The sequence below is a fragment of the Schistocerca nitens genome, unplaced genomic scaffold (genome assembly GCF_023898315.1).
Source record: "Schistocerca nitens isolate TAMUIC-IGC-003100 unplaced genomic scaffold, iqSchNite1.1 HiC_scaffold_376, whole genome shotgun sequence".
Taxonomy (NCBI): domain Eukaryota; kingdom Metazoa; phylum Arthropoda; class Insecta; order Orthoptera; family Acrididae; genus Schistocerca; species Schistocerca nitens.
This window is the reverse complement of record NW_026045910.1, coordinates 2,101,685-2,127,736: the sequence shown is the minus strand read 5'-3', so window position 1 is coordinate 2,127,736 and position 26,052 is coordinate 2,101,685. Positions and strand designations below refer to the sequence as shown.

The 26,052-nt window shown below is 40.3% G+C and overlaps 1 protein-coding gene across 1 annotated transcript in view; it reads left to right on the top strand.

The window, feature by feature from the left end:
* LOC126229628 (putative ankyrin repeat protein RF_0381) overlaps window positions 1-26,052 on the top strand; it is a 243,671-nt gene that overhangs the window by 26,573 nt on the left and 191,046 nt on the right. The window contains exon 2 of the mRNA XM_049942370.1: window positions 22,074-22,162. Within this exon, the coding sequence (XP_049798327.1) occupies window positions 22,074-22,162 (89 nt within the window). The remainder of the gene's footprint in view (window positions 1-22,073; window positions 22,163-26,052) is intronic.

The window sequence follows — 26,052 nt, the reverse complement described above, 5'->3', positions numbered from 1 at the left end:
AGCAGCAATGCTAAAACTTTTAATTTTGAATAAAACCTTTTTAAAAATGGCATAATATTTATATGAAAAATCTGCATTGGCTTGAAATACTGCGCTACTATGGAAAATGGTGCGTTTTTATAGAAAATGGGAAAATCGATCAGTGCTATTTTAGTAGCAATGCCCGCAAAAATGAACAACAAACACCTTGCATAAGAACTGGTGCAGTTTTGCACAGACAATAATATGGATGTTGCCACATGTCATGGCTTAATGTATTTAATGGACTGTAAGACATTACAGACCATAAGAGGCATCTTAATTTTCAAGCAATTTTTTTTTTAATAACGTTTTTACAATTTTTATTATTAGACTGGAAAGCCAGACTGAAAAAATTCTTAGTTTATAAAACCAAACTGACGTTTAAAATCCCTGAAAATAGTCATCTGAACTTTGATCTTCTTTTTCCTCTTCATTGTCATCATTGTCCTCTTCATATATAAGATCATCTACAATGATATCGTGAGCATTATTTATACTGCACTTCTTGAAATATCTAATAGTATCATCATCTCTCACTCTAGATCACAAATTTTTTATCCACTAACCCACCTTTTGTCTGTAGGTTGTTTCAAAGCTCCCTTTGGTGTGACTTCATGTTGGGTTTCATCCTCCATCCATTTGTTCAATTCCTCTCTTATATATACTTTAAATGGTTTACTTATCAAGACATCAAGAGACTGCAATTGTGAAGTAAGTCCCACCTAGACCATCCAGTCCTTTTCATATAAATGAACAACACCTCTCAGTTCTTCAGAAGGTTTTGGCACTGTTTTGCACTTGAAAATGGTCGTTTGATTAAGTTTAGTACCATCAGGAAAAAATGAAAGGTGAACAGTGTAGTGCATTTTTTCATGTCCACTTCTTTTTATAATTAAAGTTTTTAACACCTTTCATGCCAACAGTTCTGTTACTCGGCACATCAAATGTCGGAGGAGTTTTGTCCATATTCAGTATTTGGCTTAGTTCCACACAGGTTTTTTTTCTGATGTTGAGTAGTAAAGTGATAGAAAGATAATATTTTCTATGCATACTCTTCTGGAATTTTTTGAGATATTTTGGTTTTGATTCACTTGCTATGATGCTTCATAAACCTGTAGCACCAACCAACTCCACCCTTAAAGTCTGTTAAGTTCCACTGTAGCTCTAGCTCATGAGCATGTATTTGAATCATGTTTGTATTAATTCCAATGCCATTTTGACAATGTCCTTGAATCCATTTCAGTACATCATCTTCTAGTTTTGGCGATTTTGCATTCAGTCCTCTGTTTGCACATTGTCTTCCACTTTTTTTCTTTTTGCCTTACTAGCACGCCAATTACAAATGCCCTTTTCTGTTGGTGGAGGGCTGAAATGCCACTCACCTGCTCTGTTTCTATGTTCTTCTGCATATGCAATTACTATCCATTTATTAGATTAGATTAGATTTACTTTCATTCCAATTGATCCGTAGTGAGGAGGTCCTCCAGGATGTGGAACATGTCAGAAAAACAACAATACATGACAAATATTTACAACTAAAAAAAGTAAGCTAATGTATCATTCCACAGGTCCCAAGTGGAATGGCTGTTATTTTTTAATGAACACTATATGAAAGAGTCATTTTATAAATACTAATACACTGAATTTAAAATGAAAAAGTTTTTTATTTATTTATAAGGTAATAAACATGTAATACAACTACTATAATACTTATTTACAATGAACACATTACTGCACTGAAATGGTGCAGAAGTTAGATTGTACTTACACACACACACACACACACACACACACACACAAATTTTCAATGACACATTACTGCACTGAAATTGTGCAGAAGTTATATTGTACTTATATACAAATTAGTTGCTTTTTCTGAGGAATTCATCAATGGAGTAGAAGGAGCTGGCCACCAATAAATCCTTTAGGCTTCTCTTAAACTGAATTTCATTGGTTGTAAAGCTTTCTATGGCTGCTGGCAAGTTATTGAAAATGTGTGTTCCTCAATAATGCACACCTTTTTGTACAAGACCTTGTGAAGATTATTCTTATTTGTAGTATTGATTCCATGAATTGAGCTGTTGGTTTGAAAAAGTGATATATTTTTAATGACAAATTTCATTAAGGAATAAATATATTGGGAAGCAGTAGTTAGTATCCCTAGTTCCCTAAACAGGCTTCTGCAAGGTGTTCTTGAGTTCATACCACACATAACTCTTACTGCACGTTTTTGTGCTCGGAAAACTTTAGCTTGGCTTGATGAATTACCCCAAAAAATAATCCCATATGACAATATGCAATGAAAGTAAGCATAGTATGCCAGCTTTTTCATTTTTATATCCCCTATGTCTGACAAAACCTTGTGGGACCCCACATGTAATTAGTTCCCAGTTGGATGATGCCTGATAGCTTGATACATGTCTCTTTCCTAATAACACCCTTTGTTTCCTGCCAGAGATATAAGATTTGAACCATTTTGCAGCATTTCCTGTTACACTATAATATTCTAATTTACTTAAAAGGATATTGTGATTTACACAGTCAAATGCCTTTGACAGATCACAAAATATACCAGTTGCCTGCAATTTTTTGTCTAATGAATTAAGCACATTTTCACTGTAAGTGTAGATAGCCTTCTCAATATCAGAACCTTTTAGAAATCCAAACAGTGACTTTGACAGTATGTTATTTGAGATAAGATGGTTATAAAGCCGACTGTACATTACTTTTTCGAAAATTTTTGAGAATTCTGGCAACAGTGAAATTGGACAGAAATTTGATGCTATTTCTTTATCTCCCTTCTTAAACAGTGGCTTAACTTCAGCATATTTCAGCCATTCAGGAAATATTCCACTGATAAACGACTGGTTACACAGATAGCTTAATATGTTACTTAGCTCAGAATCACATTCTTTAATTAACTTTGTTGATATTTCATCAAACCCATTAGATGTTTTTGATTTTAAAGATTTTATAGCCAGCATCATATGAATGCCTTTCATTTTTTACCATTATGATTAACAAAAATATTTTACTGTTGACTAGCACCATAGACTGCAGTGACACATCATAGGCTAGACAGTGTTCTGGGTTTGTGATGGTGGAATGGAAGGGAGACAGTGTTAGCAAGCTTGTGGATACCTGCAACTCATGTTCGTTGCGTCGGTGCACTGCTGCTGCCAGTTGCATCCAGTGTTCCAGAGAGAGATAGGTTTCCCGCAGCAACACGTATATGTTCATTTTTAAGACTGGTGGGATTTTTAAATCAAATACTGGACATTTTTATGTCAATTTCAAGTATAAGACACACCTGAATTATGGAGGCAATTTTTCGAAGAAAAAAGTGTGCCTTATAATCTGCAAAATATGGTATGTGTAATGTGCAATACTTGTCCACAGCTGGACTATACAGCTGAATTTTCTCATGCTGAGAATTAAAAGGAGTGATCTGTTTTCTTGGTAAACACTTTCTTAAGCCGTGATTGCATTACTTCATTTACAAACAAACAGTTCTGACAGATTTGCTATCATGTAGATAAAATGTAACACATGATAACTTGGCATGAGGTCCAGCTCAAAGTGAGCATATTTTGTAACATAAATTTTTGAAGAACTGAAGAGGACAATAAAGTCTGTTGGAACTGGTTGTTTGTAAATAAATAAATGTTTATGCACTCTTGGCTTCATAAAATTTTTACAAAGGTTTATAGGGTAGATTCTCACTGTCATCACTGGACATCGGTTATATTGCAGAATGGCAGCAACCATAGTCTGGATGTATTTTTACGAACTGATGTAGCAATGAAGTACTATGCTTTATTTGCTTTAAAAGATTAAAGATTTGTCTGACATTTCTATGAAATAATAAAAGGGAAGGGAAATTACGGTAACAAAAATAAATTGAAAACTTAATAGCAATTCATTCATAGTATAAATAAAAACAGAGAGTGGCTGATCTACTGCCTGTGTCTACATAATATGCCTTTATCTGCTTGAAGCCCTTGAAAGCAGAAAAATTAGCATGAAAAACGGTGTTCTTCAACCTCGGTTTTCACCCTGTAGCACTGACTGACTGTTTGTAACTCCCAGATAGTGGTATGATTTCCGATTACACCATGATTTTTGAGCAGAGTTCCAAAAAATTAGAATCAATAGGAGAACATTTTGAGAAAAGCAGTGGACATTGGATGGACTAAGTTTTCTTTTAATTGCCTATTTAATTTAATATTTTGATTCTATGTATGTTTAAATGGAGTGTGTCAAAATTTTTCAATCTATATTCGATTTCTATGTTTATTACATGAAATAAAAGTAACAAAAAATTGAAAATTGTTATTTTAGAAGCAGGTTATTTTGATTGGTTTTAACAGGTTAAACTGGCGTGGGAGAAAACCAATATAGGTAACCAAAAACTGGTTGCTTCAGTGATAACTATCATCCCTACTCCCTGTTAGCTGGGTGCATAGTGTGGCATGCTGGGTACGGTCAGTGAAGCTGCTGTTGATACTGCAGACATATTGTGTTCCTTGTCAGAGTGCCTCTACACATTCCCGAGTAAAGGTTGCAGCATCCACAATGCAATCATTCACTTCATTTAGCATATCCACATTTTTGCATCTACATCTACATACTCCACAAGCCACCATGTGATGCATAGCTGAGGGTACTCCATACCACTACTAGTAATTTCCTTTGCTGTTTACTTGCAAATAGATCAAGGGGAAAATGACTGTCCATGTGCCTCCATACAAGCCCTAATTTATCTTATCTTCATGGTTCTTATGTGAAATGTACATTATCAGCAGGAGAATCATCCTGCAGTCAGCCTCAAATGATGGCTCTCCAAATTTTCTCAGTAGTGGTCCTCAAAAAGAATGTTGGCTTCACTTCAGTGACTCCCATTTGAGTTCCCGAAGCATCCCCATAATACCTGTGTGTTGCTCGAACATAACATTGGAGCAGTACTCAAGAACAGGTCACACTAGCGACCTATATGTGGTCTCCTTTGCAGCGAACCACACTGAGCTGTGCAAGGCTTGTGTTCATGCCATTTATTTTTGTCATCCTCTATTATGGTACTGCCACCTCATTTTCTTATTCCATTTACTGGTGTCACTAACTTCCTGCCTTATTTGCCCGTGAGCGGCAGCAGCAGCGCGTATCGATAAGTGCACTGTCGTACCATCTCTGGAGCGACTGATAGTATTTCCGGGTCATTGTCTGTCTGGCAGCAGTGCAGTCGGGATGCAGCAGCAGTGAAGTCAGGAGCAGAGATCCGGTGAGGTGTGGACAGCCAGTACTCGCCCGACTGCTGGCAACATACATGCGTTGTCTGACGGAAGGAGGTTTGAGTGGGGACAGTTCTTGGTTGGTCGTTCGGTCGGTCGTCTCATTGGGCAACATGTAACTGGTTCTCTGACTGTTTCTGGGTCTCTTCAATTGGTTATCTTGCCGGACTTGGGTCGGTCCTTTCCCGGTGCAGGGATGTCAGTTAGCCAGTGGGCTTGTTTCCTCTGCATGGTTGGGTCCGAGCTAGTATTTCCGCTGTTGTGTGTTTGGCATTCAGTTGGGAGATCAGTCAGGACACAGAAGTCAGTTGGAGATGGACCAGCAGTGTAGTCTGGACACAGCAGCAGTGAAGTCGGGGGACGGAGTGCCAGTGAGACGCCGACAACCAGCGCTCGCCGAACGCTGGCAACACACATGAACTGTCCGATGGAGGGAGATTGGAGCAGGACAACCGTTGGTTGTTTATTTGTTTGGTCATCTCATCAGCCGACGTATATTTGGTCCTTTCACCGTTTCCGAGCCTGAGCAGTTGGTCGATTGGCGTGGAGCAGCGAGGAAACCTCCACGGCACATAGTTTGGCCGGGCCCGCTGGCAGCCTTTATGCGGTCAGAGTTTGTGGTGCTGTTCTCATTGCTACGAGGTTCATGGCTCACTGATCCTGGACATGAAAGTTGAGTTTTGACTTTATCTACCAGCAAGTCACAACTGTTCACATTGTGTCGTTTGGAGTTCATTATTGGCTGTTGGGATATCCCCGCAAGCAACAACATGTGTTTTCCAGTTGGCAGACTTTAGCCACCCTCCAGTGGAGTTTAACTGTACTTGGTTATTTGAATTGAAGTGCACCAGCGGAACCTTCTGCCTTGTGGCCACTAACATTCCAGTTACCTGCCCTGGCCATTGACGTAAATTCAGGCAGTGTATTTTCCTCATCATGTTGTCACTGTCTGGCACGGTGTGTAGTTTGACAGCTAAATGTGTAATCTGTTGTTGACGCTGATACCTTTTGCATTGTTCCATTGAACTCCCTGTTGCGTGCTGGTCGAGTGGAGTGGAAGTTATCGTATCGCTTGGTCCGTTGACTGTCTGTCGGTTGGGTTGTCATCAGATCGACAATAGTTGGGCCAACTGCCTGTCTCACCTAAGCGAGCATTAGTGTTTGAATTCCACGCCGACCTTCGGAACTTCTGAGCGCCCTTGGGTGTACTGTCTTTTCTTGCTTGTTCTTGTTGTTTGTACTGTCTGTCGGTTGGGTTGTCGTCAGATCGACAATGGTTGGGCCAACTGCCTGTCTCACCTAAGCGAGCATTAGTGTTTGAATTCCACGCTGGCCTTCGGAACTTCTGAGCACCCTTGGGTGTACTGTCTTTTCTTGCTTGTTCTTGTTGTTTGTACTTGTATGGCTTCTAGCCGATTTTTAGATGAAGGTTGTTTTGCCCTTAAGGCATCAGGTGGTTTGGGCCTTCAGCCTAATTTAAGAACTGTTTTACGTAAAGCCTTTGGCATTTTTAAAATTAATGTTATTGAGTCTTAAGTGTTGTGCCTTCAGCCAATTTTGAATTTAAGTTGTTTGCTCTTAAAGTGTCAGTTTCTTTGGGGCTTCAGCCGATTTTAAATTAAAGTTGTCCTGCTCTTAAGGTGTTAGATGGTTTGGGCCTTCAGCTCAATTTAAGAACTGTTTTACGTAAAGCCTTTGGCATTTTTAAAATTAATGTTATTGAGTCTTAAGTGTTGCGCTTTCAGCTGATTTTGAATTTAAGTTATTTGCACTTAAAGTGTTAGATTCTTTGGGCTTTCAGCCTAATTAAGGAACTGTTTTAAGATGAGGCCTTGCCTTTTAAATTTCTGGTTTTGGTTGAGCTTTAAGTTATTGGCTTTCAGCGATTTTTAAATTGAAGTGGTCTTGCCCTTAAGGCATCAGATTGTACGGTGCATTCAGCCTCTAATTAAGATCCAAAACTAAAGCTGTGTTTTTTTTTTCATTAAAAAAAAATAAATAAATAAAAACACACAAAAAAAAAACTTTTTCTTGGCTCTTGTAATGTTTGATCAAATAAAATGTTGTATGTTCGAGTGTAGCTGACAGTCACTCATTTTGGCCCCTTTCCACAACATAAACTATCTGACCTGTCCTGCAGGTTTAGCAGGGCATTTTACACACTTTCCTAAAATTCTCCCAATAAACCGAAGTTGACCATTCCCCTTTCCTCCTACAGTTCTCACATGTTTGTCGCATTTCATATCACTTTGCACATAACACCCAGATATTTAAATGAAGTGACTGTCTCAAGAAGGACACTATTAATGCTGTTTTCAAATTTTATGGGTTTGTTTTTACTGCTCATTCAAGTTAACTTACATTTTTCTACATTTAAATGTACTGCCACTCATCACACCACCTAGAAACTTTGTCTTTGTATCCAGCTACAGTCACTCAACAATGACACCCCCCTGTGCACAACAGCACCATCAGCAAACAACAGCAGATTGCTGCCTTCCTATCCATGAGATCATTGATGTATACAGAAAATGACAATGGTCTCATCACACTATCCTGGGGCAGGCCTGACCATACCCTTGTCTCTGATGAACACTCACAGTTGAAGACAACATACTGGGTTCTGTTAGTTAAGAAGTCTTTGAGCCACTCACATACCTGTGAATCTATTCCATATGCTTGTACCTTCATTAATATTTGGCAGTTCGGCATCGTGTCAAATGCTTTACAGAAATCTGGGAATACGGAATCTGCCTGTCGCCCTTTTTCTATTGTTTGTAGGATCTCACATGAGAAAAGCGCAAGCTGAGTTTAGCACAAGTGATGCTTTCGAAAACCATGCTGATCTGTGGACAGAAGGCTTTCCCTATCAAGGAAATTTATTATATTTGAACTTACAATATTTTCAAGAATTCTGAAGCAAACCCGTGTTAGAAATCAATCTGTCATTGCAGTCCATGTGGCTAAAGGAACATCATTAAAGTTTTCAGCAAATGAATCTTCCAGAAAATGCAAGTAATTCCATCCTGTCATTCGTTCATCTGAAATGACTAGATCTGTCAACATGTTACCGATCATGTCAATCCAAGCATTGATTGAAAACTGAACTTGGAAATTGGTTTCAGCTGTAGTGAATGGATTTTCCTGCCACCATAGTTGATTACTACAAGTGTTGTTGATTCCAATCCACATAAATGTGGCTTCATCGGTGAATGATATTAATGGAAACAAATTTCAATTATCATTTAAGTTGTGTGGCATTATAGGTGATGTGAAAATTAGGGACACACTGTATGTGAGATGGGTACAAGTTTTCCACATCTAATGTTAACCATATATGTGTTTGTGGGGCACTGATATATGCAGAAGTTCACTGTGTGCTGGTAGTATGACTACGCTGCTCCATTTCAGTAATGTGTTGCTATTCCTGTACAGACTGTTGAACTACATGTTCAGAAGAAAAATGGGACCATGAAAGGATACCTGTCCCACACAATGTCTCAAAAGCTCTATTAAACTTTCTACGAACAGAAATTTGACGCATCAAAAAGTGCCAATGGTATTCTCCTACAACAGCAGGAGCACTACCATTGCAGAAGTCGTAAATATACACCATATTCACATATTCTTCATTAGTGTAGATGTGTGCATTTTAGTCAACACATGTACAAACATATTCTTCATTAGTGTAGATGTGTGGCATTTTAGCCAGCTTGTGTATAAACATAATTAACGAATGCTTCCTTCTGATACATTCTGTCTCTCATCCCACTTCACTCACAACTCACCATGGGCAATTCCATACTCAGCGGGCTAATTCAATGGCAGAAAGACGTACCAAGTGAAGAGGTTGAAAGCAATGAGGTGGGTTAGGATAGAATAAAATGTTGAACAGACTGGGTGGATAAGGCACATTCATCTACGCCAATAGCCCAAAAACCAAATGCACATTAAATGTGTCCTATCTCAGAAACCATTTGGAATAGAGCATCCATACAAAGTGGATGTCATATCCCCGAATTTTTATCACTCATTCCGGGACACACTGTACATAGGACATACAATTCATGAGAATGCACATAAAAAAGTAACAGGAAGAGCACCATTTGCTGTGGTAGGCTAATCAAAACCCAGCATATGATGCCATACAATAGTTATTTTTAGTTTGTAGGGAGGGGGTGGGGGGGGTGGGGGTGGAAGTGAGCTAGGCTTTGGGGTATAGAGTATTTTGGAAGATGAACGGTGACTTGAAGTAGCCATAAAAAATCTTCAGTTTTGATCTGTTAAAAGCTTGCATAAAAATACCAACTTTTAAATAATTTTCTTGAAATAAAAACACCTATCTACACTAATTTGCCTGAAAGCTGAGGTGCACGAGAGGGGGGGAGGGGGATGGCAGCCCTCTTGCCTGCCCTTGGTACCCAGCAACATCAAACAAAGAAATCCATATCCTCCCCAATCTCAGTGGATAACTACAAGCGAACAAATGAAAAACAACCTAATTCTCCAGCAACTTGCTCCAGCCATACCCGAGTATTCGACTTAGTGCAACTGATCAGCTCACTTCAGTTTCTCTAAAACCGATGGCAAAAGTTGTCCATAGCATATGCAATGGCATGTGGGTAATTTAGATCCTATAAAGTCTCACCTGCTACATCCAAATACAGGATTTCTCAGCCTGTGCCATCCCTGAAGCATACCTCCAGCCAATGGAGGACTTCAATTTCCCAGATTACTATGTCAATAGAAGCTACAGAAACAATGGGTATAGAGGAGTAGCTACATTTGTCAAAGAAAATATTCCTTACAATAGTCTTCAAAAAAGCTGCACCAACCAAGACATAAAAACCACAGAAACATCCACGCAAAACTTGGAATCCGACCTGAATGCTTTTGCTTCTACAGGCCACCTAATACTCTCATTTTTGGCACCAATATGACATTTCTGTCACAACAATTTGGCCATCCACTGCATGTGCTGGGAGACTTCACGTGCATTACACATCATGGGGATGCAAGAATGCCAATTGCAATGGTGGGCTATAAATGACCATTGTAGAAGATGAAAACCTAGTGCTGCTGAATGATAGAGCCACTGCAAACATAACACCACAGTTACAGACAAGATCAGCGACAGACCTCAGCTTTGCATTACCTCATCTGGCACTACTAACCATTTGGGAAGTAAAAGTAAATCCTTTAGGATCTGATCACCTGCCTTTTGTTCCAACTTTACCTGGCACAAAGAAAGAACCATGCTGGATCAGCCCTTCAGATGGAAAATAGAGGAAGCTGACTGGAATAAATATGTTTACAGAGTAAAAGAGAGCCTTCCACGGTCAGAGAGAGCTCACATAAATATCTCTTTGTTTCAACAACCAGTTTCTGCAGACTTTTCTGTCATCTTCTGGTCTTCAAAAATTTTTGTTACAAAACATGTTCATTGTTGATTGGAAACTCATGCCTCTAATATGACAACTTTGCATGAGATTCCAACTCCCAATGAACACGTTTAGTAACAAAACTTTTTGAAGACCAGAAAATGACAGTGAATTCTGTTAAAACTGGCTGTCAAAAATAAAGAGGTATTTATATGATCTTGGCTAAAAAAAGTTTTTTACCAGTTCCCAACTAACACAATGCATTGCTGAGGCCACCGTACAGGCAGTTCCTAAACAGGACCCATTTTGCATTAGAAACGGAACCATTCCTGTGTGGGCTGGCCGGAGTGGCCGAGCAGTTCTAGGCGCTACAGTCTGGAACCGCGCGACCACTATAGTCGCAGGTTCGAATCCTGCCTCGGGCATGGATGTTTGTGTGATGTCCTTAGGTTAGTTAGATTTCAGTAGTTCTAAGTTCTAGGGGACTGATGACCTCAGAAGTTAGGTCCCATAGTGCTCAGAGCCATTTGAACCATTCCTGTGTGGTGGGATACCAAATACCAGAGAGCCATCAATGAACATTATGTGCAAGATGGCCTGCCATTCTGAGGATATTTATGGATTTATTTCAAAAAATTTTGTTTCAAAATGTAATCCCTATATTTCACATCTTCTCCCAGTAGAACTTCACATGTGCCTGCCTGTTTAGGTCAGAGGCAGTTCCATCCAGTAAAAGTTGTTGGCTATGACATCACACTACTTTTATGGTGTCTCTACTGAATAAAATTGTGATTCCACACCACAGTTTAGCCAGTAGGGAACATGGGAGGCACAGTGCTTGCATGATCATTGGAGGGTCTTGGGACACAGAGAGCAGTTGTTTGTCTCTCTCTTGGTTTTCAGCACTCGAACGGAGCAGACGTCTTCTGACTAGCCTTTGTCAAGGGTAGACGGCTTCGAGCTGTTGGCCTCTGACTTTCTGCTCACTAGGAGTGGCCACTAGCTGCATAGACATGAACCACCACCTCTGCCATGCCTTATTTGTCATTATTTAGGCCCCAATTCTAGACTGGTAGTCACTCTTCATCTTGTCCCTTGTGGTAAGCCTCTGCAGTATACCACAAGTGCAGAATATACCATGCATTTCCTTTAGTTCCCTCACTCAGTTTCAAACCAGCCTCCCTTCTGTCACTCACAAACCATTCTGCTCTGCATTCTGTACAGTAAGGCAGCTCTGAAGAAATATAAGAGACAGAATACCCAACAAAACTACACCAGCTTGAAAAAAATACACGTGGGAACCTAGAGGTTTTTTGAAAAATAAGAAGAAGTCAGGTTGGAAAAACCTCTCCAATTCTGTACTAAGGACACTAAAATGTTATGTGTGTGTGGAAGAAGGTGGAGAGCTTCAAGAAGTTGTCGACACCTCACCACTAAAATCTGCTGCCTACAAATTGTGTTGCAGAATAGTCATTAAAAAAGTAGACACCTCCTTCCATCAAACACCAACCTAGCACAGAGAGTCCAAACCACTGTGAAAGTCACTCACTTCTACAGCACTCTCAATGTCAAGCTGCAGAGAGCTTTTGTCATTGTAAAAAGAGTGCCCCATATCTGAGATAATATCCCCTATAGTGCACTGTCATTTCTGTCATATGAAGGACAATAGAGTCTACTCCATATTTAAAATAAAGTGTGGTATGAACATTACAATATTGAGCCCTTAAACACAGTCAGGATGATTCCTGTGCTCAAACTAGAGAAGGATCCTGGTTTGGTGGCATCATTCCAGGTAATAATGTTACTGCAATGTCTCTACAAAATGTTGGAAAGAATGGTCAAATGCTGGTTACAGTGGTAGTCTGAATACCATGACCTGCTCTCAAGTAATCAGGCAGGTTTTCGCAAATGGAATGGTACTGAAGATATTCTCATGCATTTGGTGAGTAACATACAGCTCTGTTTCAGCTGAAATGTGCATCTAACAGGTATGGCAGTGAAACAGGTGACTTGACAACCTTGGAAATAGCACATTACATTAGGAATGAGAAAACAGGGAGTGGTACCATCTGGATAACAAATCTGTGCCATTGATTCTGGTATTGATATTCAATCAAGATGGCATTGACTGGTGAATAATGCACTGTTGCCATGAAGGCACCGAGCGAGGTGGCGCAGTGGTTAGACACTGGACTCACATTCGGGAGGGCGACGGTTCAATCCCGCGTCCGGCCATCCTGATTTAGGTTTTCCGTGATTTCCCTAAATCACTCCAGGCAAATGCCGGGATGGTTCCTCTGAAAGGGCACGGCCGACTTCCTTCCCCATCCTTCCCTAATCCGATGAGACCGATGACCACGCTGTCTGGTCTCCTTCCCCAAAACAACCAACCAACCATGAAGGCATTATACAAGAACAATGACAGCTGCGTGGCCACAAGTGTGTATGTCATGGTCATTACAAACTCACACATGATGTCCCAGTCCTGTTGGAACATGTTATGAAAGTGTGGGCACAGAACTTTGAGGAAATGGGTGATACAGTACAGAAGAGGGGTGGAAATGCAAAATGCATGGCGCACCACAGAATGTTGCAAGAGTGGAAGAAGCCTTCGGCCCAAGCCTCAAGCATTCTGCGTGCAAGTATGTCATTCAACTTGACATATTTGATCACACTGTGCAGTGAATATTGCACGAAGAACTGTAATACCACCCTCACAAAATTCAGATAGTGCAAAAACTAAATGTGGATGATCTCCCAAAGAGATTACGCTTTTGCCGAGAGTGGTTGGAATTCATGAACAACAACACAGGCCTGTGCAAAAATCTGATCATGAGCAATGCAGCCAATTTTTATGGATCAGGCTTTGTTAACAAGCAAAACTTTAGATACTGGCCATGTGCAAATCGTGAAATACTTCATGAAATGTCACTTCACAGTCATAAAGTGGTATTGTGGTGCGGTGTATCATCATTTGGAATCATAGGGCCTTATTTTTTTAAGATGATCACACTAATGCTGTTATTATCACTACAGAAGATTATGTTGACATGCTGAACTATTTCATAGTGTGACAACTTGCTGATATCCCTGTAACTACAAACACATTCTTCCAACAAGGCAGAACCACATACCCTACTTCACAACATACCGTGAAAACACTACAGAAAATCTTTCCTGATCATCTCATCTTCAAAACTGGGACATTTCCTGTCCTTCAAGACCCACTGACCTTTTAATGTGTGATTTATTTCTTTGCAGTCATTTGAAATCTCAGATCTTCCATTGTGAACCATCAGAAACCATCCAGGAACTGAAGGATTAAATGCTGGAGGAACTTAATCGAATTCCAGTGCTTGCCCTGCAAGATGTGGTAACTACTTTCTTGTAAAAGGCTTGAAATGTGTGTGAAGGAAAATGGTGGCAACCTATGTGATGTCATTTTCAAGTGATAGGCATTGTAAATTGCAAGCATTGCAAATTCATGTTGTATTTCTTTTATATTGTTGTGAATAAATTTTGTATTGCTCGTGGAGGTTTCAAAATTGTAGTTTCATTGCCACACCTGTTACTAGGCTTTTTATCTAAACAGTACCAGTGATAACACATTACACCCAGTGCTAGCCACAAAACTAAAGGAGCAATGCATATCCACATATTTGCAGAACACGTGTTATGTTTTCTGTCTGGATGAGTGCTACTAGTTGTGTGTGAAGGGTGTGTGATAGGACCATGAACTACGAGTATAGCACTGTCAAAAGGATTTGTTTTGGCACCTCTTCTGTTTAATATCCATGCCATTGACCTACGTAGGATATTCCCAGAAAGGTGAAACTTGTACAACACACAGCCAATATATGTATTTACATGGAAAGAATGTTCTGAGAGGACTACAAGTCACAACTGACAGTCGCAAAGTCTGTACTCCAACAGTGGCTCAAGATAAATGGACTGGATATACACCAAAGAACCAAAGAAACTGCTACACCTGCCTTAGATTGTGAAGGGCCGAGTACGCAGAAGTGCTGCAACATGATGTGACATGGACTCGACTAATGTCTGAAGTAGTGCTGGATGGAACTGACACCATGGATCCTGCAGGGCTGTCCATAAATCCATAAGAGTATGAGGGGGTGGAGATCTCTTCTGAACAGCAAGCTGCAAGGCATCCCAGATATGCTCAATGATGTTCATGTCTGGGGAGTTTGTTGGCCAGCAGAAGTGTTTATACTCAGAAGAGTGCTCCTGGAGCTACTCTGTAGCAATTCTGGACATATGGGCTGTCACATTGTCCTGCTGGAATTGCCCAAGTCTGTCAGAATGCACAATGGACATGAATGGATGCAGGTGATCAGACAGGATGCTTACGTATGTGTCATCTGTCAAAGTCATGTCTAGACATATCAGGGATTCCATATCACTCCAACTGCACACAACCTGCATCATTACAGAGTCTCCAACAGCTTGAACAGCCCCTGCTGGCATGCAGGGTCCATAGATTCATGAGGTTGCCTCTATACCCATACACGTCCATCTGCTCGATACAATTTTAAACAAGACTTGTCCGACCAGGCAACATGTTTCCAGTCATGAGCAGTCCCATGTCAGTGTTTATGGACCCAGGTGAGGCCTAAAGCTTTGTGTCATGCAGTCATCAAGGGTACATGAGCGGGCCTGGCTCTGAGAGCCCATATGGATGATGTTTCATTGAATGGTTCACACACTGACACCTGTTAATGGCTCAGCATTGAAATCTGGAGCAATTTGTGGGAGGATTGCACTTATGCCACGTTGAATGTTTCTCTTCAGTTGTCATTGGTTGTTGCAGGATCTTTTCCAGATGCAGCTATGTCTGAAATTTGATGTTTTACTGGATTACTGATATTTCGTTATGTGCTTGAAATGGTCATACGGGAAAGTCCCCACTTCATCGCTACCTCAGTGATGCTGTGTCTTATCACTCGTGCGCCGACTATAATGCCATGTCAGACTCACTTAAACCCTGATACCTTCCATTGTTGCAGCAGTAACTGATCTAACAACTGTGCCAGACACTTGTTGTGTTGTATAGGCGTTGCTGACGGCAGCACCATATTCTGCCTGTTTACATGTCTCTGTACTTGAATGTGCATGCCTATACCAGTTCCTTTGGTGCTTCAGTGTATATCCACGTCTAAGTTAAAACACATTAGTGTTTTGAAGACACAGAGTGAATCTGCCAGATGTAATAGCACTAGGCTCATACAACTTCCCTTTGAAGATGCAAGTCAAATACCTGGGACTAGAAATGGTTCGTTCGTGAACTAACAGGTCCAAAGAAATGGTTCATCAAGATGAACAGTACAAGTAAGGAACGAATTCTAAGGAACAGTCTTTCATAGTTCACTTCGGTCACGGCTTTCTACTTATAGTTCCCGGGAACGGGAAACGATCGGTCTCATTCCCGCAACAGCATGTCAGCTGGTCTCATTTCAGCCTTGGTCCTGTTTCCATCTGTCTCAGTCTTGGTCATGGCTTTCTACTTATCATTCCTCGGAATGGGAAACATTGGTCTTGTTCCCAGAACAGACTTGGTCCCGTTCCCTTCTGTCTCAGTCTTGGTCTCGCTTGGGCGGACTCATCATTCTTCGCGTGGACACTCATCACATTTCCAATGCCGACTGCTCATAGTTAATTCAGTACATTTCGTTCACTGCACATGCCCATTCTAGATCTGTTTCAAACCGTTTTTGAACTCTGAACTTCTGGTTCTTTTCGTATTCTATTCAGCAGCCATGACCAGTAATTAAAATGTATTTCATAATTACATAAATTACATAAAAATTACGTGCTATGTAATACATACATCTTTTCAGGTAACAAAACAGCTTATCAACTTACTTCACTATTTCGATGAACAGCAGAAGAAATATCTGTAAAAAGGCAAAGTTTTTTGTTGTTACACATGCAAAGGAAGTCAGCAGGGCACACATGAGTGGCCATTTTCTGTGTTTTTTTTTATCCAAGGTAATAGAGCATGTTCATTGTTATGGAAGGCAGACCGACTTACAACTGAATGAAGCCTGCCCTCCATAACTGAGAGTCTGGTGTCACATTTTGTAAAGAAAATATGATAACTTCTACAACATTATTTCAGTGGTACAGGGTGGCACACCAAAAATCTGCCCCGAGTACTAGACTGCTCATTGTCACCCACCAATCATCATCTATTGTTTCGAAGTTATTGTTTGCATTAGCTTATTTCTTCAATGCCTAATTATTACATGTTTATCTATTCTGTGTGTAGCAGTCAACAAATCATGTGTAACTGGCGAGCAGTCTGTACTCAGAGCTGGTTTTTCATGCACCACCTTACATTATTTCACTGCGATCAGCCACATAATGCTACAGTTGCCTAAACGAGAGGTTTTACAGAATCACAAAAATTACAAGTGTGTGAGAATTTTGTTATGAATAAAAACTCTGTACTTGAGGGGAGAGGCAAGTGCCCCTTCGTGGCGCCTTCCATCTACCAAACACAAATGAATGGTGAATGAGTAAAAATGAATGGTTCCCAAAAAAAGAGTGATCACCAGTGAACTAATTGCCAAGGATGAATGAGTTTGCCCATCCCTACCTTGGTGAAGAAGTATGAGATGGCTGTCAGTATAAACAGAGCTATGAGAGGATGCAAGTGAGGCTTGAACATCAGTACAGTACTAACACTTTACTGTACATGGTATGTTCAGTTATTGATTATGGGAGTGCTTGTTGTGAGCCTGCAACTGATGGTCTACAGAATTAATCAATGCAAATATAAAGCACTGAGAACTTTTTCATGAGCAATGTGCTCCACCCCTTCCAGTGCATTCCTGGTTGAAGCACAAGAACCTCCAATCTATCTATGCCAGCAGTATCTCTGCGCCAAATTCTTTCTTAAAAGGAACCAGTAAGAATCCAGCAAAGTGAAACCTTTCACCTCAGATGTAACCATAAAGTGCTTTACCAGATGTTTCTGGATCACTAGAACGTCCTCCTCTAGTTCAAGGATATGTAGATTCTTGGGAGATTTCATGGAAGATCACTTAGTCAGAGAAGCTGCTGTGACATGGCATACCAGCTGGGCTGCAATCCGTAGTATGGGCTACTGATATGCCCTCCACAGATGCATGGCAGAAGACCAGTAACAGGAACGGAAGAAAGCAACAGCATACAGAGGTAGGACGTACACATCATCTCTCCCATTGGCCATTTATTCCATGAAATCTGATACAAATTCAATGCCTAGGCCCTTCGCCTCTCTAATAGCTAGTCTCAGATTTAACCATGGATGTTTCTGTAAAACTCTTCACAGGATGGGCATCATGGAGCCACCCTCCTGCTCTTGTGGAGTATAAGAGGACACAGGTAATCTTTTCCTTGGGTGCCCCAGACTATGTGGAAGTACGACAATCATTTTACAAGAACTTGTGAAGCTTGGCCACCCATTGCCAACCAGTGTGATGGCTTTGTTAGCTACATAGAATCATAGACTTTCCCTGCAGTGCACAAATTCATTGTTGCCACACATCTCTGCATCTGCAACAAACAGTTACTGACAATGATCTTCACAAAAGTGCTTTGTAAGATTTGATTTTACTGTGATTGTACAGTACTAGTCTGTCTGTAACTAATAGGATGTGCAGAAAAGTAATGATTTAGAATTATTTATGTGAAAGTGTAGAAGCTTTTAAAATAAACCAACATTATTAACATTCCACATCTTTGTTCTTCATGTCTACATATTTGAAGCCCTGTGCTGCTAGAGGACTCTTCTCCATCAGCATGATAATGCTAGACAACAAACAAGTGCAATGATATCTGCAACAAATTGACAGCTTGGGTTCACTGTTGTGTGTCATTCTCCATACAGTAATGACTTGGCCCCATCCGATGTTCATCTATTTTCAGAACTTAAAGAATACCTTCAACGATTTCATTTTGACAGTGATGAATGAGTGCAAGCAGAGGTGAGGCTGTGACTCTGGCAATGAAGTCAGACATTCTACTTGATGGTATCAACAAATTGGCCTTTTGTTTGGAGGAATCTGTTTGTCACTGGGATGACTATGCTGAGAAATAAATATGCAGACATGGAAAATAAAGATGTAGAATGACAATAACATTTGTTTTATTTAAAAAGCTTTGAGAATTTTCACATAAAAAATTTTTTGATGGCATTACTTTCCAGCATGCCTTAGTATGTAAGTGCATCCATGCAAACAAATAAATATTTGAACACTAATTTTCTATCAGTAACTGGATATTTTATGTAAGTATGAGCTGGCTGTATGCTGAAGGCCAATAAATTAAATAAAGAAGTGTGCTGAATGGAATCCAATGAAACACTTGTGCCTACTCTGTCACCAGATTTGCAACAGACTGCCGCCTATTCAGCTTTATAGCATGTGGAAGCCTCCATCTTCCATGTTCTATCATTAGGTGTTGATATACAACACTGTGTTGCCTGGTCATGGTTTCACCATCATTCAATCACTCTCCATAAATACTCTCAACATCAACATGCGAACAGCGAAAGAGCTCCGCCATTTCTGAGATGCTCGGTCCCAGGTGCCAGGCCATAACAACCTGCCCTTGGTCAGAGTCATTTATGTCACTGGATTTCCTCATTTTCAGCTCGTATTGCTGCTCTAATGATTGCCCATTTGTCTCTGCTCTGCTTAACTGAACAACATCCCAACAACACCATCAGATGGCATTGTCTTGCAGTGGGCAGTGGTCATAATGTTTTGGCTCATCAGTGTGTGACAGTCTTTGTAGTGAGAGTGCACTGTGTTTGGTCCATCATATGATGGGTCTCATAGCATTTGTTGCGTGTCCTTCAATACTTAGATGTTAGAAGCCTTCAGTAGGAGAACTGCACAATTGCTGCTTCAGTCACTAAATAAGAAGCCACCATCTGATAAAGCAATGACTTTATTTAATGCATTTTGGGTAGAATACATCCTCAGATTGTAATGAATGTCTTGGTGACCAGAAATATAAAGACAATAAATAACATACAAAGCTGTCATGGCAAACAACTGCATGATCTTCCATGGCAGCTTTGTTTCTTAAATACTGTCTTTATTTATCTGATCACCAAGATGTTTATGACAATTTGAGAATTGGTTCTACCCAAAACACGTCAGATAAAGTCATTAGTTTATCAGATGCTGGCTTCTTATTTAGTGACCATTACAGCAACTGTGCAGTACTCTGTTGATTTGCAATATGGTAGCATTTTTCTGCATGAGTTTATGTTGCAATTACGAGCTCTCGATGTATTGATTATGGGGACTTGACTAAACACACTTACATTTTGAATTAGTAGTGCCATCTTGTAAGATTCATTTTCCTTATCTGCTGATGACACTATGCACAACACATACATCAGGCACATTGCAGCGAGCTCAGTCCCAGCAGTCCAGACAACGTAGGACTTTGCAATCCCCGTGACTCAGTGGCCAGGCCAGCAGAGGGCATCAACCATGCTCTGTCGGGCCACCAGAAAGCATACATGATGACAATAGATGTCGCTGACAAACTGCATCTCTTCATGTATCTCCTGTGTCATGTGCAGAAACTAGGCCCACAAGTGTCCATCCGTGAGGCAGCTATTTAGGCCAGTGTATGAGCTCAAGACAGCAGCTCCATTGCAGCCAGCAACCAGAAGACCTTCACCTATGCTAGGCCAAGGACTCAGCTGCTGCCATGAACAGCATTCCACCTCAATGGCCCTGGGACTTTAAGTGTTCAGCAAAGTGTCATTTGGGGAATGTATCATTTGTACTGTTGTTCCACTGACTGACAAGGCAGTATCAGTCTCACAATTTTCTGTCCGTTTCAGACTTATAAATTTCTGTTGCTGTTGGACTGTTGATGCTTCAGCAAGTGAAGTACCTATATGAGATTTCATCAAGTGTTTGTTCTTTCTATAAACTGAAGTTGGTTGCAGACTTGTGTACTAAAACAGAGGTGAGGAAAGCTTTTTTCTGTTCAAGTTTAAGTTCTGAATATTGCTTAGTTTTGGTTTCTTAAAGTGATTGACTGTCTCGAGAAATGTGTAATTTAATTATTTATTTTGTGAGCTTGGTGCTTTAAATTAATTTCTATGTTGAAGAACTTTCATTTATTTTGTTTTCGGAGTCTTTTGTGCTAATCAGACTTACAGAAACTTCAGAGGCCTTGGAACAGTGTTTATCAATAAATTTGCGTGATTGTGATTACTTGCCTTATATTGTGGATGTATCCCTAGAATTGGACACGTCACTGTGTTTAGTTTGTTTGATGTCTTTATTTTTAACTGTTCCTCAAACCACTGTTCTGTTGTTATTTAATGATCTCACATTTCACTGTAAAAGAACATTAGTCTTGTTTTATTGATGAGCGGAGGTTAGTTGGTAGGAATGTCATGACTGCCTTCTCTAATTTACATCTACATATACATCAATGCTCTGCAATCCAGATGGTGATGTGTGGTGGAGGGTACTTCTGGTACCAATAACTGATCTCCTCCTTTCCATGTAAAGAATGATTGTCTGTAAGCCTCTGTATTAGCTCTAATTTCTCAAATTTTCTAGTTGTAGTCATTCATGAGACGTATTTGGGAGGAAGTAATATGTTGCCCACCTCATCCCGGAAAGCACTCTCTTGAATTTTCAGTGGTAAAAGTCTCTGTGATGTGCAATGCCTGTCTGCCAATTGAGTTTATTGAGCATCTTTGTAATACTCTCACACCAACTAAATGATCCCATGATGAAATACACTGCTCGTCATAGGATCTTCTCTATCTTTTCTATCAGTCGTACCTAAGGGTCCCAGAGTAATGAATAATACTCAAGAATCAGTCAAACAAGGGCTTTTGAAGCCACTTCTTTAGTGGATAAGTTATATTCCTGTAAGATTCTGCCTGTGAATCTGAGTCTGACATACGCTTTTCCTACTATTTCTTGTGTATAGACATTCTGCTTAAGGTTGATCTGGACAGATAAATTCAGTGATGATATAAGGAAGAAATTTTGTTGTAAAAGTAAGTTTGTCCTGGTGTTCTTGTGGTGAGATGAAAACTTACCATCCCAATTTTTATGTATCTCTGAACAATAAAATACTTTGCTGAGACAGGAGATAACTTGATTAAATTCATTTGTCTTTCCGAAGATTTGGTTGAAATACGGAGGAATCTACATCTGAGTAAATCATGCATATTGGGAAATAGAGACATGTTCATGTAATGTAAGCTATTTGTAATATATTTTGTTTGTTTCAAAAAGAGACAAACCATATTTTATGTTCTATTGGTCTCTTGTTTGGCTTTCACGTATTTTCCTTGCTTCACACTTATTTTCACTATTTTTTGGATCAGGTACTCCACTCTGGACAAAAGAGGAAATGACTCAAGAGGAAATCAGTGTAAGAGCTATGCGGCAGGCAGTGTATAATGGAGATGTTGATGTGAGTAGTCAGTTTTTCTTGGCGTTCATGGGGTAGGCAAATATAAGTTAAGTTTTTTGCAAGTTGTGCTTCACATTCATGAATTCCATTTTGAGAATGAACAAAAGCTGCAATTTATCTTTATTCCTTTGAATAGGTTTGACCAATGGCCATCATTCAACTGATGCGTTGTACCAGTATATAAATGTAATAAGCTAAAAATAATGAAATGAAATGCATCAAAAACATAAAGTTTTACAAAGGATCTTTGAAAATAAATTTGATGTGTACCTGTACGCAGACCAATATTAAAGTTTGCCAGATAATGGTTGCTGATGAAAACTATCTGCAGAACTAATTAATAATATAAAATATCAATGTCTAATGGTTCGCAAAATGTCATTAATGAATTATTAGGTGTTAATATGGTTTAAACTATTGAACCTTACCTGCTGGACAGTATGAACTGAATTCCCTGAAAACTGTTTTCTTTGTTCTTATTTGTCTTACTCACATAACAGGTTGCAATGGAACAGACCTGGCTTTCAAAATTGCTGGTACCAGACTCGATCACAACTAAGCTGAAAATCTAATTGTATGTGCGATGTGTAACAAAGCAGGTGGATCCTTTTCAGATGTTGTGTTTTTCGTGCCCCCAAAACTATTTTTATTTTTGTCAAATTCTCAGAGATCTCCAATAATATTTTCTAAGACATGCACAGTACTTAAAATCCCAAATATTGACCCAGGGCTTATCCAACTTAACTTTATAATCTGTTACATTCCTTTGGCTTGTCTAAAGACAATGCTAATTATGAAATATTAGAAATCTCAAACTTCATTATAATAATAATTTCTTAGGCTTTCCTTGCGATTTTATGACATCTCGTTGAATGAGGTGTACTGCCAGTGGTCTGTGTTTTTCTAACACAATATTTTGGCATCATACCTCGGCGTCTTCATCAGGTGCTTCCTGTGACTGAACGACAGGCTGACCATGACCCATATTTATGTCTGGATGGTGTCTGGTGTTCCCTATGCCGTCCGGTCCTACTGCAACCATGTCGGTTGGTCACCGGATGTTCCGTCTTCCGTCCATGCCCACTTCCACTGTTTTCCCCAGTGGTGGCCGTTTCATGGCATTCCCTACTAGGGCGCACTCCTTGCACTGTCGACAGGCTGTGTTTGCTGTTGGTGACCATTCCGACTTTCTCCAGTGCCCCTGTCATTCTCCTAGTCTTGTGTTTTCTTCCATTGTTTTTGTAATAGATCCAAGGCTGGATTCCACACCATGCTGAGTTGGTATCCAGCTTCCTGGTTTATCAAGTTCTCTGTCATCTTGATTTTGATCGATTCAGTGATGATGATATCCCAAAATTTGGGGGTCTGAGATAAAATTCTGGTTTTATCATATATAATCGTGTGTTCAAGTCCCAAGCAATGTTCTACTATTGCCGATTTAGTGGCTTGTCGTAGACTGGTATGCCTTTGGTGCTTTTTACATCTTATGTCCATGGTCCTGGTGGTTTGGCCAATCTAAAGCATACCGAACTCACATGGTATATGGTAGATACCAGGTTTTCTCAATCCCAGATCATCCTTAACCATTCCAAGAAGCGCCCTGATCTTGTTTAGTGGGCAGAACACACTCTTGATATTGTGCTTTTTCAGTATTCTGCTGATCTTAGCAGGTATAGGTCCTGCATATGGTAGAAAGGCTACCCTCCTGGTCTCTTCTTCTTGTTCTTCTCCCTCAGTATCAGGTCGTCTGGAGGAATGTAGCACCTTGTGGAAGTCCCCTGTTGAGTATCCATTGTCTGCGAACACTTTATGTAGGTGTTGTAACTCTGCTGCCAAGCTGTCTGAGTTGGACAGTGTTTTGGCTCAGTGAACAAGTGTTCTCAGAACCCCATTCTTCTGTGCTGGATGATGGCAGCTGTCAGCTTGTAGATAGAAGTCGGTGTGTGTAGGTTTTCTATACACACTATACCTAATGTGCTGTCTGTCATCCTTTTCGCAAGGACATCCAGGAAATGAAGTTGACCATTATTTTCTAGTTACATTGTGAACTTAATGCTGGGGTGTCTCGAGTTCAGATGGTCAAGAAACTCGTGCAGTTTTTCCCAACCATGTAGCCAGATGACAAACGTGTTATCAATGTACCTAAAGAAACAGGTTGGCTTGTAGGCAGTGGTCATAAGTGCCTCATCCTTGAATCTCTCCATAAACAGTTTTGCCACTACCAGAGATAAGGGATTACCTATCGCCACTCCTTCAGTCTGTTCATAAAGTACCTACAAGTTGACAGCTGCCATCATCCAATACAGAAGAATGGGGTGCTGAGAACACTTGTTCACCAAGCCAAAACACTGTCCGACTGAGACAGCTTGGCAGTACAGCAAGTGTTTGCAGACAATGGATAGTCAACAGGGGACATCCAAAAGGCAGTACATCCCTCCAGATGAACTGATACTGAGGGAGAAGAACAAGAAGAAGAGACCAGGAGGGTAGCTTTCTACCACATGCACCTATATCTGCTAAGATCAGCAGAATACTGAGAAAGCACAATATCAAGAGTGTGTTCTGCCCACCAAACAAGATCAGGGCGCTTCTTGGAATGGTTAAGGATGATCTGGGATTGAGAAAACTTGGTATCTACCATATACCATGTGAATGCAGTATGTCTTAAATTGGCTAAACCATCTGGACCAAGGACATAAGATGTAAAGAGCACCAAAGGCATACCAGGCTACAACAAGCCACTAAATCGGCAATAGTAGAACATTGCTTGGAACTTGAGCACACCATTATATATGATAAAACCAGGATCTTATCTCAGACCCCCAAATTTTGGGATATCATCATCACTGAATCGATCAAAATCAAGATGACAGAGAACTTGATAAACCGGGAAGCTGGATACCAACTCAGCATGGCGTGGAACCTGGCTTTGGACCTATTACAAAAACAACAGAAGAAAACACAAGACTAGGAGAATGACAGGGCACTGGAGAAAGTCAGAATGGTCACCAACAGCAAATGCATCCTGTCGACAGTGCAAGGAATGTGCGTGGTGGGCACGGACCTAGTAGGGTACACCATGAAACGGCCACCACCGGGGAAAACAGCGGAAGTGGGCACGGACGGATGATGGAACATCGGGTGACCAACTGACAAGGTTGCAGCAGGAGTGGACAGCGTAGGGAACGCCAGACACCATCCAGACATAAGTATGGGACACGGTCAGCCTGTCATTCAGTCACAGGAAGCACCCGATGAAGACGCCGAGGTACAACGTTGAAATATTGTGTTAGAAAAATGCAGACCACCTACTGTACACTTGATTCAACGAGAGGTCCGTTATCATTGTTCATATGTAAACATATACCAACTGCCAACTTCCTGATAAAATCTTTAATTGCAATTTACGAAAATTTAGTGAATAACAATAACAAACCTCAGTTTAATTATTGTAAATTTACTAGCTTAAATTTATTGTACACTTATTAGAAGAAAATTTGAGTCAATCTGTTCAAAATGGTTCAAATGGCTCTGAGCACTATGGGACTTAACATCTGTGGTCATCAGTCCCCTAGAACTTAGAACTACTTAAACCTAACTAACCTAAGGACATCACACATATCCATGCCCGAGGCAGGATTCGAACCTGCGACCGTAGCAGTCGCGCGGTTCCGGACTGAGTGTCTGAGTCAATCTGTGATGAGTTTGAAAGTCGCAAGACCTATGTCAAAAAAAATGGGATAGTGTACTGCAGACAATGTAATACAAATTACAATTTATAAAATGTACTGCATTTTATCTAAATTTCATGGCTGGGAGTTTGATAATTCAGTGATTGCAATGATTAATTGGACAGAGAATGTGTAATTGTTGTCATGGACTGTGTCAAA